The sequence below is a fragment of the Pungitius pungitius genome, chromosome 10, assembly GCF_949316345.1.
Source record: "Pungitius pungitius chromosome 10, fPunPun2.1, whole genome shotgun sequence".
Classification (NCBI taxonomy): Eukaryota; Metazoa; Chordata; class Actinopteri; order Perciformes; family Gasterosteidae; genus Pungitius; species Pungitius pungitius.
The window spans coordinates 6,573,188-6,588,976 of record NC_084909.1 but is presented as its reverse complement, the minus strand read 5'-3'; the positions used below and the strand labels follow the sequence as shown (position 1 = coordinate 6,588,976).

The 15,789-nt window shown below is 41.9% G+C and overlaps 2 protein-coding genes across 3 annotated transcripts; both read right to left on the bottom strand.

The window, feature by feature from the left end:
* Positions 1–12: 12 nt before the first annotated feature.
* On the bottom strand, positions 13–8,018 carry gpr155a (G protein-coupled receptor 155a). 2 transcript variants are annotated; one of them, XM_037488516.2, is made up of 16 exons: positions 7,725–8,018; positions 7,038–7,557; positions 6,129–6,528; positions 5,644–5,812; positions 5,391–5,546; positions 4,686–4,769; positions 4,464–4,584; positions 4,265–4,349; positions 4,009–4,099; positions 3,716–3,911; positions 2,776–2,865; positions 2,473–2,603; positions 1,794–1,889; positions 1,643–1,707; positions 1,342–1,479; positions 13–1,263 (listed from the first exon to the last, which is right to left on the bottom strand). In XM_037488516.2, the coding sequence occupies exons 2-16, from the start codon at positions 7,474–7,476 to the stop codon at positions 1,068–1,070; spliced, it is 2,457 nt and encodes an 818-aa protein (XP_037344413.2). In that variant the 5' UTR covers positions 7,477–7,557; positions 7,725–8,018; the 3' UTR covers positions 13–1,067. The 2 variants fall into 2 exon arrangements, with proteins under 2 accessions (XP_037344413.2, XP_037344414.2); XM_037488517.2 differs by having other exon boundaries at positions 7,729–8,018.
* A 698-nt stretch (positions 8,019–8,716) lies between these two features.
* Positions 8,717–14,349, bottom strand: LOC119229362 (acetylcholine receptor subunit alpha). Its single transcript, XM_037489655.2, has 9 exons — positions 14,127–14,349; positions 13,098–13,240; positions 12,968–13,012; positions 12,279–12,388; positions 11,706–11,901; positions 11,233–11,470; positions 9,658–9,881; positions 9,263–9,502; positions 8,717–9,170 (listed from the first exon to the last, which is right to left on the bottom strand). Exons 1-9 carry the CDS (start codon positions 14,167–14,169, stop codon positions 9,042–9,044), a joined length of 1,368 nt encoding a protein of 455 aa, XP_037345552.2. The 5' UTR covers positions 14,170–14,349; the 3' UTR covers positions 8,717–9,041.
* Positions 14,350–15,789: the final 1,440 nt, after the last annotated feature.

The following is a 15,789-nucleotide window of genomic DNA, read 5'->3' as shown; positions in this document are numbered from 1 at the left end:
TTCTGACACTCATTTACTCTGTTAGCATTTATTAATAATAACTTTTAATTTTTCAAGTGGCAGTTCCCTTTGTTTAACAGACGTGTTGTAACAGCAGGCCTTCAAAGCTACATTCCTCGTGCTTCATGCCAGTTAGACAACTAACTTAATCATGGACTGGCTGAAAAAAAAACAACAGAAAAATAGAGGCAAATTTAACCACTTTGTCCCTTTTTTTCATTTTTGGAAAGTGCTTTACTTGAGTGATAATACACTCTGTCCCACTAGAGGGAATATTACATTCTGTAGGAGAGTGGTATTTTTGCTTGTACCAAGAATTTGCTTTACGGCAAAAGCTATTTGTGCATAGTTGCTCCCCAAATGACACAAATAAAAATAAAAAAAATTAGATATTGAAGTGCATGTACAGAAATCTGCTCTTTAATACTGGCGCAAAACTTGATTGTTTGGGGTGTCAGTCATATTCAGCTATGAAAATATCCAACTTTATAGCAGATTAAAGGATGCAGTTACTTAACTACAACTGCGTCAGACAGGACGAAGAACATGGAGACAGTTTGACATGTGAAGAAACTGGCCGCCATGAAACCGTCTGTTGCAGACGTGCATTTCGAGACTGACTCTCTGACTATAATCTACTCCACGGTACCGTAGTGGTAGCTGTGTAGTACATGTGCCAACCATTGAGGGGTTAAAATGGCAATTTCAGGTAGCCACATTTATGTGATTTGGTTATGATAAGGATAAATGGGATTATGTGTACATGTTCAATCATCTGACACTTCCTGCCCTGATTGACTGTTGTACCAATGTTACTGCAACACAATATATCAGCTATTATTGTATTGAATGAAAAGTTAAATGTAAAAATGGCAAAAATCATAATTGAAAATTCCCTTCAAGATCAACTCCACACAATGCATCAGAAATCAGGAGTGTTGCACTGCAGCACTTTTACTGTGCAGGATTTTCTAAGTGCTGCAACATTTTTCAGGGTGCGGATATGTTTTTTTGAATCTCCGTTCAATTTTGCTAAATTTGCTAAAAACAGAAAGGCAGCCTGTGTCTTAGGCGATGAAGCGGTAATGAAGGCGGCTGTCTTGGAAGTCGTGTTCCTGCTTGATGTGCTGGAGCACACCACCCTGCTGTAGCTGTGTCCCGTACAGTACCGCCTCGCCAAGGTCCTGAGCCAAGCCCACCCGCTGGAGCCACTCCACAAGCTCACAGCCGAGAAAACAGTCGGCCACGGTCCTCTTTCCACACCTTTAAAAGAGATAAAAGAAGCATTCACCCAAAGGTCGATGGAATTTGTTTCAGGGTTGCCAAGACAACGGCTCTCACCTTCTCCTTTTGACAATGTCTTGAGAACACTGGTCCTTGTGGTATTTGGTGAACTGTGTGCACGTCATCCTGATTTCTTCAGGCATTTCACTCTGCAGCTGCTCGTCTTGCTTCTTTCCATACCACAGACGGTAACACCTAAACAACAAAAAACTAAATATAAATGCATGCGAGTACAGTGTACTGTATGTGTGTACACATGGTATACATGCTCAGTACATATAAGTATGCCGTGTGTATTAAACAACTTAAAAAGTGCTTTAAGGTGTTGCAGTAGTTTCAAAAGATGAGCGTAATTTACCTCTTCTTGAATGGTAGAAGAATCAAGTGCTTGTCCAACCCGAACAGAGCAAAGGAGAGAAGACCCTGGAGACAGATCAACATGTCACGTCACCGGTGCTGTGTGACAATAAATGCTTACGACCTGTGTCCACGGGGTCTGGAACACCAACCTGCCCGTAGTTGGCCACAGCGCAAAAGAACAGAAGCTCCAAGTAGAGTCTACCGGGCTGGTCGTTCAGCAGCAGCCACAAGCAGCTGGACAGGTTCTGCCAGACAGTGTTTAGAGGGTTGTTATGGTCATGTGACGTGTACACACTAGCAAACCCTAACGATGAAACCATTTTTAGAACATGAGTTAAGTCATTTATTATTTGGTATCAGTAACAGAGAAGTATATGTACTGAACTGCCTTTGAAAGGGTTTGCGTGCAGCATCTACTGACGAGGTTGCAGATTAACTGAAACATCTCTCGTGTGTAGCAGAACTATCAGAGGACACTCACACATGCAGAGATAAACAACCTAACGAAAAGACAGAATGGTTATTTTTCTGAAGAAATTATCTACCATAGAAAAACATTTCCATTTCTCCCGCTTTATGCTACACACTGTGCCTTTAATATTTAACAGACATCTCATCTGTTATGACCAATAAATACTAATCAAAACATAAGACTCTTCTAATGGCTTTCTCTGGAGAAGCCTTCCACAGATGCTGAGTGATTGAGCTGGAAATTACACAGCTCAGCCAATTGTGTCCGATTTGGTTTGTGACGCACTAAATATAATGATGCTGGCAGTAAGGCGGACTTCATGTCACTGTAAAAGTGAAAGGTGGTGGTTTACTCACAGCAAGCAGGCTGACAGTCAGAAGCAGACATAAGAGCACATGACGGGCCACTTGTCTGTCGGCAACCTGTTTAAGCTCCTCCGCTTGGACAAGCAGGCAGTTTGAGGACTCACAGCTGTTCTCACATTGACCTGCGGGAGGCAGCACATCATAGATCAGAAATAAATCTTATTCGTTGGAGAGAAAAATTGGACATCATTCAACGGTCACGGTGGTTCTGATTTGTTTAGACTTTATTTATTGGGCTTTAATCCATTCTAATTTCTGGCAGAATTAAAAATGCATGTGTGGTTAATACGCTACCTGCTAGTGTGGTCGGAGGGTGGTTTGTGTTTGTGCTGGTGATCATGTCGGGCATGGGCGGGGGTGGTGCACAGTCACATATGAGGCACGCTGATAACAAAGGGTGATTAACAACAAATTACTATAATATCTTCCCAGTTCACACTGGAAGCAAAAAGCACATTATATATAATATACATATTTGATACAGACTAGAATTTCTCAACAGGAATATTTGAATGCAAGTTCAGGAAACTCTCCCTTTGCGATTGGAGCATTGTTTTGAATTATTCAGCAGCTCCAACTGTAATCTGTTCTTGTTTGGCCTTAGTCAATATTATTTTTGTCGACAGAGTTCATGAACTCTCATACAGAGACATATTGTTTTTCCGCGTCTGCTGACAGTTGGGATATCTGCGTGTCAATGTCGGGATAAACTAGCTGACATTGTTGGTGGTAGAAGGTACGTCGCTGAAGAGCCTGATGACCTACATTTATACGATTGATGCACAGGACTTTTTGCCCAAAGCCCCTCCACCCCCCTTGTGTTAGTATGTTGATCTTCCAGCTTTATATCTCAGCACCGAAGAAGAAAACCTTTGAGTCGCCTTGATGCCTGATGTGTATCTGCATCAATTGTGTCTTCTACTTGTATTATTTAGTAAATGTTTAATCATATATTACACCGATGTTGAGTAAGAATCTTTCTAACAGAGTTGTCAGTGTTGCAATGAAAGGTTAGAATCATGATATACTGTAACAGAAAATTGTACAAATCACATTTATATAATGAATAGGTGTTTTTCATTCAACGCTCAGCATCCGTTGTAAAAGAAGATAATGGATTTAACCACCTTCTTCTCAACAACTACACAAACGGACCTCATAAAGGCTCAAATACAAGGCAGGGGATTTAAAAGCATCAAACAAATTTAATTAATATGTTAGATAGAGAAAGTACCTGTGTTGACATCTGCTGATGGGGCAAATGGCTCAATCCCAGTCTGGTCTTCTGGTTCAATCTCAGTCACTAGATCCTCTGCAGAGTTTCCCTCTTGGCTTTGGTCCCCATTGGCCCAGCTTCCTCTACTGAGACACACAAGAGAGCTCCCACCCAGCAGTAAACTGAGGGCAACTACAACGGTAGTGCAGATGATCTGTCAAAGAACACACATACAGAGAACCAGACATCTATGTAACTATTTGGGGGTTCAATAGCAGAAAGAAAGTAATGATTTCCACTTTGATTGTTACCTGTGGTTTGCCGTAAAAGAATGCAGAGTCTATCGTGTCGGAAATTCTCCCCCCGGAAATGAGCAGCAAAGCAGTTACTGAGGCTGGAACCCTGTTGATTTAAGATATTTACAATTTACTCATGTGCAGATCCAAGCACTGCTGTGCAACATGTAAAGTCTGCTTCAGGGCCATTAGTCTGTTTGAGCCCGTTAAGAAGACCAGACAAACACACACCCTTTCTTTTCTAACTTCTGTTTCCCTTCCAATGACTCACCCCCAGCCAGCAATGACAAACACGCCTGGTGAAACTTTCAAATCCTCAAACCTCTTTATGAGCACAAGAGAAAGAGCTATTAAACCTAAAAAGGACAAAGCAGAAATAACGATACAACTTCAGATTTCACAGCTCGCCAAGGTAGATCAATATGGGGTTAAACTGGTCAGAATGGTCAGAATGTGCATGCAAAGCATACCTGGCCACAGGAAGGTGCTATAGAGTGAAATACATAATAACGTGAATGTCAGGACTTGTCCGACGAAGTTGTCTTCTTTCACCACAAAGTTCCACAGGATCATCCCAATGCACGTTAGAAACTACAAAAACATCAAATGTTTTGAAGTTATACCTACTGCTCCTGTATTTTCAACAAATGGATAATTAAGTACATTTAGTGAGAACATGCAAGTATGCTCACCTGAGCCAGGAAAAGGTGGACTGTAAACATATGAGGTAGCCTCTTGAATTTCTTGCTTAAAAACATGACAACAATTGTCCACACCTGTAAGAGAACACACATTTTTTCCGAGTTGTTCATCAAACATTGTTGGCAGGTGATGGATTTAAAAGCAAAGTGCAAAGATTATTGAGTTCAGTATAAATTACTGCAGAAAAATACTAACTCAAATGTGAAGAATGTTTGTCACAACAAAGATGTGTCATTGTTTGCAGCAATAGTTTGCAGGTTCCTTAAAAAGATGCAGTCAAAGTGGAAACAAATGAGGAAGTAGGGCCATAAATCGGCAAAGCATCTGTTTGCCCAAACATGTGTTTGGCCCCACATCCTCTGAATAAAATAGAAGTTTCAGTTCTTGCCCGTACTTCTTGCCATCTAACAAGAAGAACATCTTCTTTGTAATGTGTGTTCTTTGCATTTGAACTTTTCCTATGACAAACATGATGTGTATTATTAAATAGTGAATTGTGCCCTGTTATTGAACAAACTAACTGACATCATGACAGGGGCAGAAGTGGAGCATGCCACGACAAATGGTTTATGAAGCATGACATCACCTCAGTATCTACATAAAGGGTTAAAACAAAACAAAACATTCATCATAGAGTGAGTTATAGAATACTGGCCAACATCAAGTTCACACATTGGTGTCTAGCTGTGACTCACCAGTGCAATCAAGGAAACAATGCTTATGTTAAAGCTGACAGTCTGCAGCGAATTCATCAGAAGCTGAGGGTCCATCCAACGCATCGTGAGTAACCAGGCAGAAACGTACATTATTGGAGCGGAGAGAAAAGTGCTGATCACCATCCCAGAGGTTACCTGTTATCAAAATGATGTAGGTTAGATACAAAGAAAGGAACAGTTTGGAATCTTGAATGGTGTACAAGAGGATGGCAGGTAGATGTAAGCAACTCACAACTTCTAGCTCCGCGTTATAATAGACTGCATAGATGGCCACACTTGGTGCAGTGGGGAACACTCCGTAAAGAAACGCATAATTGGACAGACTTGAGTGGTTCAAAGCACTGGTGTTGCTTTTGTCCAACAGATCCACCAATTCCTTACAAATCAGCGGCATCAGCAACCTGAAAGTCAAATCCAAAGACTGGTGTCACTATTTGATGGTTTAGTTCTCACTACAACGAAAACTGCAGTTCCACTAAAATATTAAGAGGAACTATTATTATGGCATGCACTCCTAAGACCGCTTTGCACGTCATCCACTTGGTAAAAAGACTTGTGGTGTGGGAGAGGTCTGTGACAGCACCAAACAACATGTGGGCAGAGCTCTAACCTGCTGACTCTACACAATCCTAAGTGCACGGCTCATTAGAAACAGGCCATCTAATAACACAAAACCATACACATCAGGAGGAGCAAAATGTCTTTTTTTCAACTCACAGTTTGGCTGTTGTGAGTAATATCAGTGTCACGACTGTGGATCGGGTCAATTTCCCCAACTGTCCCACCATGGACAGACCCAAGTAGAACAGAGCTGCTCCTCCAAAAGAGTTGGCCAAGCCATCCACAAATTCAGCCATGAAGGGAGGAATTGTCTGGTGCAGGGCAAAATGGGCGATGATGCCGATGACCACCATGAACACTATGGGGTTCTTCAGCACCTGCAGGACTACAAGTCCCACAATGAAGAGTTTTCTCTGCTGGCGATATGCTCCATTCTTCCACTTCTGGATCTCACAGAAGGCAAAGCCGATGGGATTTAGGAACATTAAGGACACCGGGGCAACCAGGTAGATGTACTGGAGGTACTCTGGGTATGTGCTCTTGTATAGGGCCTCAACTGTGGATGAAAAGAAATTACTCATCAACATTGTATTGCCAAAAGCAGCTCGCCAAGGGGAAATCACAATTCCTGTGTATGGAAAGCCTCAGGTAGATATATTACAATAAGCAAATGTTTTATGTCCGGAACAAATAGTTAACTGCTAAAATGAAATAATTCACGATAAAAAGGTTTGTTTATTAACTAGATAACATTTTGAGCTAAAGGGTATAAGCAAATATAAAAACAGACCATTAATGCAGTTTTTATTTCTCAAAATGTATCTATTGGGACAGTTTTGCTAAATTCAATGCACAACTTTCCAACTCAACTAAAGATAGCGATGGTTAATAGGGGACGGCCCAGAAGTGGTGAGACACCAAATTAAGAGATGATCCCATTCTGTTTGCTGAGGTAGTTTACGGTGTAACATTACAATTATTAACGTTATAACTTTAGTTTGAAGGATAATCCCAGCATGATTACAGTCAGAACAGATAGCCGTGTGGTGAAGTCGTCACACTTACCGATGGGATATCCCAGGGCGAAGTCATTGCTTTGGGTGGCAAATATTGAGTAAAGTCCAGCCTTACTGTAGCGGCCCTCGGGACGGGCCACTAGCAGCGTGAGCGCGCACACGATGACGAACACAGCCGCTTTGGCGATGAGGATGCTCCACAGGAATGGCCAAATGACGTCACCGAAGTCCAGCAGCACCATGTTCTTGAACAGCAGCGCCGGGAGAGCAAACTTTGACACAAAATTCCCGAGTCCCTTGGCCTGCGCGGACGTGATGATGTTCGCCCTGCCTGCGATGTAGCCACATAAAATGATCCCGAAGCACTCCAAGAGGGCCGGTAGGAGCTTGTCGATGGACATGCTGGGCGAGAGGACGGGGGAGCCCGGGTCGCCTTCCCCCCCGTGTGAAACATTCAGGTCGGTGGCTCTTTCCGCTGGTACCTCCATTATGCCGAACCTCCCTCCGCGGTGACCCGTCGTGCCCGATGTGAAGTCACGTCAACGTCCCCGGCTCGGCATTCCCAGAAACTACGAGAGGGAAACGAGCCAACGGTCAAAGGTTGTGAGACAGGTTTGGTGCAAATATGACGCGACAACTGCGTTAGTTAACCGAAGCGACGTTTTATGACGGAATCGATATTAAGACTGTTGCCATTGTCAACAAGCGGTTCAACATCAGTGTTACTGTTACTCACCTACTTCTTCTTGTTGTGCCCCTCATATAAAGCTGCTGTCAGTCACTTGAAGGCAAGAGTAGCCATTAGCCAGCTAAGCTAACGTTAGCTTAAGTGCGCGAACCGAGAGTCAGGGTTCGTCGAAAACACTATTTTACATGGAGTTAAAAAAAAGCTTGGAAGTCCACTGTTAGGAAACAGTTTGCGTAATTATTACGTTGACGTTTTCCGTTTTAAACTGCGTGTTTACGGCAGTTTAGCTCCCACCCAGGAAGTTTCGGTCCTCGACAACGATTTAACCAATCACATGCAAACTGCGGGAGGGGGCGGGGCTTACTGGACCAAAAAACCACAGCAGCTTAAGCAACCATGTTCCTTATATAAACCACTTTTTAGTAACATTTTCAGACGTATATATTTGGCGTTTGATTAATGTTTAAAATCATTATTTTAGTCTTTGAATATTGTAGTTTCAAATGCATATTTAATGCATATTTGTACTTAAAAGATGTTTGTGTATAAACTGATATTGGTAACGAAATGTCCAAATCGTCCATGGAAATAACTTCTAATCAGATTGCAAAACGCAATGATTTTTGTAAAAAACAACCAATAAAAGCATCAGTCATTTATCAAGGACTTATTTATTCAGTTAAAACTGCAGGAATCAATATATGTATGTCAAAAATGGGTCACATGACTGTGACAGTAATGGGACTGGCATATTTATTTGGGATATGCTCATAGATAAATATAACTTAAATTTGCATTGTCACCCATCTTTAATCTTGATAGTTCATTGTTTAAAATTACCAGCCTGCAAGTATAACTGTTTTGAATTATTAAATCTTCTCTCAAAAGCATCGTTGCGTCATGTGGGAATAAACACACTATAAACACATACAGTTTTGAGCTCGCAACTTAAGAGAACAAAATCTGAATTGGTATTTCCATTTGAAAGGCAATAAACACATTGAAATAGTGCAGTAGTAAAGCCGTACCAAAAAAATAAGAAACAGAAATATCTGCATTTTTGAGTTAATATGTCTTTTATTGTACAGATTACCTTAAAATCTGACAACACACCTTTTGTACAGTTGTTCCCTAAAAACTCGTCCAAAAAATATTGCAAAGGTTTTCTTTGAATGAATTCAACATTTAAAGTGCACACATAATGTTCACATAAAGAAGAAACATAACCCAGTTTTATCATAAAATCTAGTGAAGATGCTGTGATCTGAAACGCTTTGAAACAGAGATTTTTACATGAATTGGGGATGCTGCGGGGCAACATACAGTACATTTAAAAACAAAGTTTGGGAGTTTCACATTGAGCCTTTACAGCATGCTGAGCTCAATGAGACGGCCTGCGAACACTCCTAATGTCCCGATGAGACACACGGCCATGAACACACACAGCAGAATATGATCCAACACCATGGCCACAAACTTCCACTCTTCAGCAGCCTGAAAAAGAAGAGGGACAATGTGTCACTAACACAAAAGCAAGTATCATTAAATAACCATGTTTGTGAATCTTCCTGTGTGAGAAAGTTTACATTATTGGACTCCTCATCGGATTTCATGGTTTCTGCGATGTACTTGACTCCTTCAATGGCACTGCGAACATCGGGGTTCTTGGTGATGGGCGACTGGTAGGTAATAGAAGTTGTCTGGTTGCCAGAGATGTCCGAGATGTCAAAATCAGCACCATAAATACTAGATTTAGCCTGCTTTTCTTTTCCTGGGCGTTTCATTGTTGAGAAGAACATGATGTTGGGAATGGTTTCAATAAAAACCTGCGATAGAAAAAACAAATATTTTTTATATATCTCCTAACACTAGATGGCACAATAATACAGAGAGAAACGATTAAGGATTGTTCTCCAAAACCACGCGGGCCTGGGAATAGTTGACCAACGGATTTCTGTTTAATAGATCCGGTTTTGCTCACCGTGCGGACCCAGTCGGGCATTGTGTGAGTGCTCGGGGAGCGGTGGTGGGTGTTGATCACGATCACGGTGATGATGATAGAGGCAATGACAAAAACCATGGTGAAGAGCATGTACTTCCCGATGAGCGGTACGGCGCTGGAGGTCGAGGGGATCAGCTCAACAATGACCAGCAGGAACACAGTCAGAGACAAGAGGACGGAGATGCTGAGAGTCATCTTCTCACCTGAGAGACACAAAATAAAATCCTCACTGGCCGTCACCCAATATGCAGCTCAGAGAAATATTCCAATATATTATGGAGAAAGAATAAATAAATTCATCTAATGTTCTTTTACCAACTTTTTTTCATCATCAGATGGTTTTTGCTTGTGGGATATGATCCAACGTTTAAAACCAATACAGAAAGGACCTTGATATGTGATTGTTTACAGGTGCTGTTAATGGTTCACAAATTAACCTAAATAAATTCCTATTTTTTTGTTACAACAATTTTTTATTTACCTCTCTTCCAGACCCTCTTCTGATCTTAGCTGTTATTTGGTTGCTCATTCCAGATACGATTACCTCTTGACAACTTTAATAATCCATGAAATTGTACAAAAAAATCATTCTAAAATGAATAGTTCATATTTTGAACTTGTCACAAATATGAATATGAAGTTCAATTTACGAGGACTCACATTGCCAAAAGTTTTCAAACCTCTTAAATTTAGACCTTAATTTGTGTCACAGAATGTTTCCAATGTAAAATTTCACTCAATAAAGCTTTCTGTGTCATCTAAACACATCCTAGGCTTTAAAAGGCATATTGAAATAAATAACCCTGAAAGTGGTTTGGGAATTGGGGGGCTGCCACTTTAAACGGCTGTTAGCTCATGATACCAATAACATGCAATCTTACTACATTGCCAACAGGGAGAGCTGTTGCTATGAGTAACTACTTCTCTTCCCTTCCCATCCAATCAGGACAGTATTTACACAGCAAGACACGAAATGCACTGATCAACCAAACCAGCAAATCCAATTTGCAAGAGTGTGCGGCATTCTGTCGTTTGTTGCTTCTCCACCGAACAATAGCGCAAGTAAACAGATTCTGACACCATTTCACACATGAAATGCCAGAAATGTTTTTGTTGTTCATTGCGAGCGGTTATCCCAGAGAGATCATCTCCTGGCACCAGCTTATTCTCCACACGTTCCTGTCAGCAGTCATATCAGAAACTGGGATCAAGTGATCTATTATACATTAAAGCAGAGGCCTGCTTTCAGAGATGGCAACACAGAGGGACCCTGGGTAATGAGGCAGACCTACACACTGGGAATATGAGCAGATGTGCACACAGGCAGCGCAGTGCTCGCAGCAGCAGCTCATGGCTCAGAATTAGGGACAAGGATCCGTCTAATGTGTTGGTTACATTATAAAATAACGCACATGATGAAAAGCAATATGCAGGAAGCTTAAAGAATATTCCGTATGTATTTTGTGATTCCCTGTATCATGTATGATTAATGCTTTTTGGAAAATTTGGAAAAAATGTTCCTTTTTTTTTTCTTGGAATCCGTGTCATACATACCAGAGTCCGTGGGGAGGTAGAAGACAAGACCAGTCAGGAAGGAGAAGAGCATGCAGGGGATGATCACGTTGACGATGAAGTACAGCGGGAGTCGCAGCATGAGGAAGTGGTAGGTGATGTCCAGGTAAGGTGTATCTGGGCAGCAGGCGTAGTACACCCAGTGCTTCCAGCCGCGGAAATCCTTCATTACCCACTCCCCGCTCTCCATGAAGTTACTCAGATCCGGGCGGTCACTGTCCTGGTGAGGAGAGGCAATGGACAAGGTGACTAGATGATGACGTAGAGATGATCATAAGATCATTACCACGCTTTGTCTGTATAAATGTGCACACAGGAGAAAGTTAGCGTAGCACCCTCAATTAATGTATTGTGCCTCTTTTGTTAGAACTCTTTGTGTGTTTTTATGGCACTCGTGATAGTGTAATGTGTAGCTTTCCAAAATATAGAACCATTCCTCTAAAATATTCAATTACAGGGTTGACCACAACCAGGTTTCCATCGTAGGTCCAGGTGCCCAGCTTCATGCTGCAGTTCTGGAGGTCAAAGGGGAAATGCAGCACGATGATTTCACAGTAGCTCTTGAAGATGGCCGGCGGGTTCCACGTGATCATTCCCGTGTGCTCCAGAAGCACTTTGGTCTCGTGGACGATGGCAAAGTCTCCGTCGGCACTGCGGGGGACACAGGGACCCCCAGTCAGCGTCAATATGGGAGATAATGAGTTAAATGTTAATGAAAAGGGACATCAGTGCCCGAGGAGGGGTCAGCCCAGCCAACCAGCGCTCAGCCCGGCACTGGTTGTCAGGGGGGGGGAAAAGCAGCATATGGCGAGAGGGGGAGTCGACGCAGAGTCCAGATTTAGCCTAATGAAATATGAGCTTCCACATGCCGCACTCTGGACCACAGGAACGCATGATTGAAGACAACGCCACTAGGTGCGGTAATTGTTTCTTCAGGTCTGGCTGCAGTCATGGAAAGCTCATTGTAATGATGAAGAGTAACCGGCGTGTGGGGAATTGAGCAAATGCAGCCTGACGCCATGGCTTACTTGTTGTAGAGAACCAGATCAGGCCGCCAAATGTCAGTAGAGGGAACCCTGATCTTTTTGATGCCGTTGTAATCCTCTGGCTTCCATTGCAAGTTCACATCTTTCCATTGCTGAAAAAAGCAAACAGAAAGGGACACCAATGGACAGGTCTTTAGATATGATGAGAAGGGTGGGGGTGGAAGGGAGAGAAATAGTAAATGTGAGCAGAAAACATCATGCAAACTGCGTTACTAGATTTTCACAGTGGAGACACATTTTGAACGGATAACAATTTTAAAGGAAGGTCTACATAAAAGGATCCATTAATTGACACATAGTTTTCTAAATATGGTGAGTCATATTTTACAATTCATAGAAGGATTATGCACCTAATACAGAAAGCATTCCTTTCAGTACACTCAGTACACACTTATTATATAGGTTGTCTAATTTTGTGGTCAATCCTTAGGTTTGTCTGTTTGTTTATAACATTAATAGTGTATTTTCTAAATCAAATATTGCCATTACATTACATTACATCTGTTCAAAATATTTGTTCATACTTCAATTTCTTTTTTTTTTCAGATTCAGAACTAGCTAACAAGCTAAAGAAGCATAATGATGTATTTTTTACGGATATTTTTAGTTGTACATTGTTGACATTGTAATCCCTAAATACAAAGCCATATCTCATTAACAGAAAAACGAACCTGTTTGAGTCGCACGTTGCTGCTGACGATCTGGTTGACCTCATCCTGTGTTTGCAGAGGAGCGTGTTTAGACAGTTGGTGACGGTGAATCCTTGTACAGGTGGCGATGTGATGTTACATGAGACCTCACCACACTGATGAGCTGGATGAGCTGAAGGCCCACAGTGACAACCACCGCCTCCTTGAAGTGATTGACAGGACGGACCACTTTATTGTAACCGGTGAAGAGGGTTTTGACCAAGCGGGTTTCATCCGAAGAGCCCCAGGCAGCACCTAAAATTAAATTTAAAACCGCATACGTGGTTATTGTTGTTTACAGTTACTAATTTTCTAAGGAAATTTGGACAACAAATATGACAGCAATATGTCCTTTGCTCCTGAAGCTATCTTCTAAGACTTGGAACATGATCATGATATGTCGCTTTAAGGACATCTGATACTTTAGGTGACTTAATTTAATATGAGTTAAAAATAGATGTGCCTAGTCTCATACCATGGTGTGTTTGACTATGTTGTAAACTGGAAGTGACCCGCTTAGAAAATGCCTGGCATTAAATACGTTTTGGAGATTTAAAAAAAGCCTTCACTTAACTTAGTTGTATATATATATTTGGGGTCTAGAATGACTGCATTCAAACATGCAATAGTACCCCAGTGAGGTTGTTAAAAGAGATGTCCCGATCTTTCTAACACATATCTGTCAGAAGCCAGAGCAAGATCCCCTTTCATTTCTCGGCTGACCTTGAAAAAAAGGTCATTTCACGGGAACATTTTGTTTGACTGGTTGAATGAAAGTCCAGACCTTCAACTAACAAATCTCATAATATAATAACATACCATTATGCATGTGATTTCATGCAGTCACAGACGTACTGGTGGTTGAACAGCAAAGTGAGAACACGTGGCCTTGTCAATCAAATAGATGGTTTGCACAGAATTACAATTTGCTCTTTACTTTTATTGTTAGAAATGGATCAGCTTTGACTTGCCAAAGGGCAATTATCATTAAAAGAATGACAGCAAACAGAGTTAATCAATGGTTTTTGTTATTTACTTTTCATCATATAAAAACCCAAACGCAAGTTCTAGCAAAGTAAACCAACATTTGTTTCCACTGGGAACCAACGGACATTTTCTTGAGTTTCAAATAAGTTCTTACCCGCTAGAATGACCAGATAAAAAATGAAAAATACAGTATTCATTCTCGCCGATAAAAGCCAGGCATCCGAAACCAAGATCCAGCTCCCGCGCGCTGCTCGCTGACCACCTGAGGATCGAAAAGCTTTTGACCCACCTAAAATGTTCTCTCAGCGCTGGCGAGTGACTTACTGCACGAGCACGGAGCTCCTCGCTGGCAGCTCCTTTGTTGTTGTCCGACAGCGGATGTGAGTGACTCGCTGCCAAGGCCTGTCACTGGAGAGGCCCGCATTCTTCTGACATCTGTTATAAGATCAACATGCCGGAGTAATCCACCACTGAAATATCCCGTCGTGGACACAAGCTCCAGACCAGACGCAGCACTCGCTCTCTGTTTCTTTAGCAGCCCCTTGAGTAATTATTGAATATATTTATCGTCCAGTTTATATGGAATTTGTTGTAATTACACTGCTTTAGAACTTCAGTGGGATTAAAAAAGTGAAACTGTCAGCTTCATTTTTGACATTGCAAACGTGACAATATGATCCCTCCACAAGGGCAGTTACATGTTAGCACATGATCAATATGTGCCTGCCGTTTGGTCCAGTTGCCTCCTCACAATTTATGATATTATAATCGTAGATAATTCCGATGATCAAACCCCTCTGTGTGTCTCCTGGGGGGGGGGGGGAGGTGCTACACCCGGGATTCCCTCTTCTGCTGTGCACTACCCCGCCCTGCCTTGGACGTAATGGGTCAGGCAACCCAATTTCCTCACGTCCCGAATCCGTTCAATCAGCCGCTCACCCAACCGCCCGCTTCATTCGTCTTACTTAGGGGGCAAAATGACTATTTTGGCAATGAATGAATTATGAGAGATTTGCCTGGACCCTCCCCTCTCCCCGTCTGCCATCACCAGCCCACCTGAACTCACGGCGTGCAAGCGACGCTTTGCCTCTCTTCAAGTCTGTCGTGTAATATCTGCTCAGCCAACCCGAGGTTCCCAGGCGTGTTGGTTCTTTGTCAACTGTTAATTAAAACACATTGAATTCCAGCCTCTGGAGGACTGTAAGCTGTGCGTTTATAACTGTGCACGTGTGTGATTAAATGTTCGAATGAAAGCGTCCATGTAATATCTGCAGGGAGGTGGAGGGAAAAACTGGACAACATGTTGGATGTTTATGCTTCGGTGAAGATTAAGAGGATTAGAGTTTTCACAGACGAGATTATGATGTGTGTAGAGTGGTTTATTTTACAACATAAATATAGGAACGTTTGACACGGGACAGAATTAGTAACATATTTTGGAAGATGATGTGCATTATCATAGACCATTATGTGTTCTTTTACCATATACATGTCATATTTTACTTGTTTGTTACAAGGTGAAATCCCCATTCAAATAAATTACCATTGTATGTAAAAGTACAGCGACATTCATAATTCTACAGTAAAAAATATTTACAGCGCTGCACTTCTTTGTAATTCAACATTTTAAAATGTATTGAGGTCATCTGTTTGCAAGGGAGGAAAGTATTTCCACCCAATCAACAGTGAAAAGTCAGATATCTCACGGATCACAGCCTCCCAAATGCAGTCTCATTACAGTGAATGAGGCAAATCCACCGCACAATGCATTTGGCAGAGATTACTCCAGCGCGGTGTTATCACGGCGTCGGACTGAA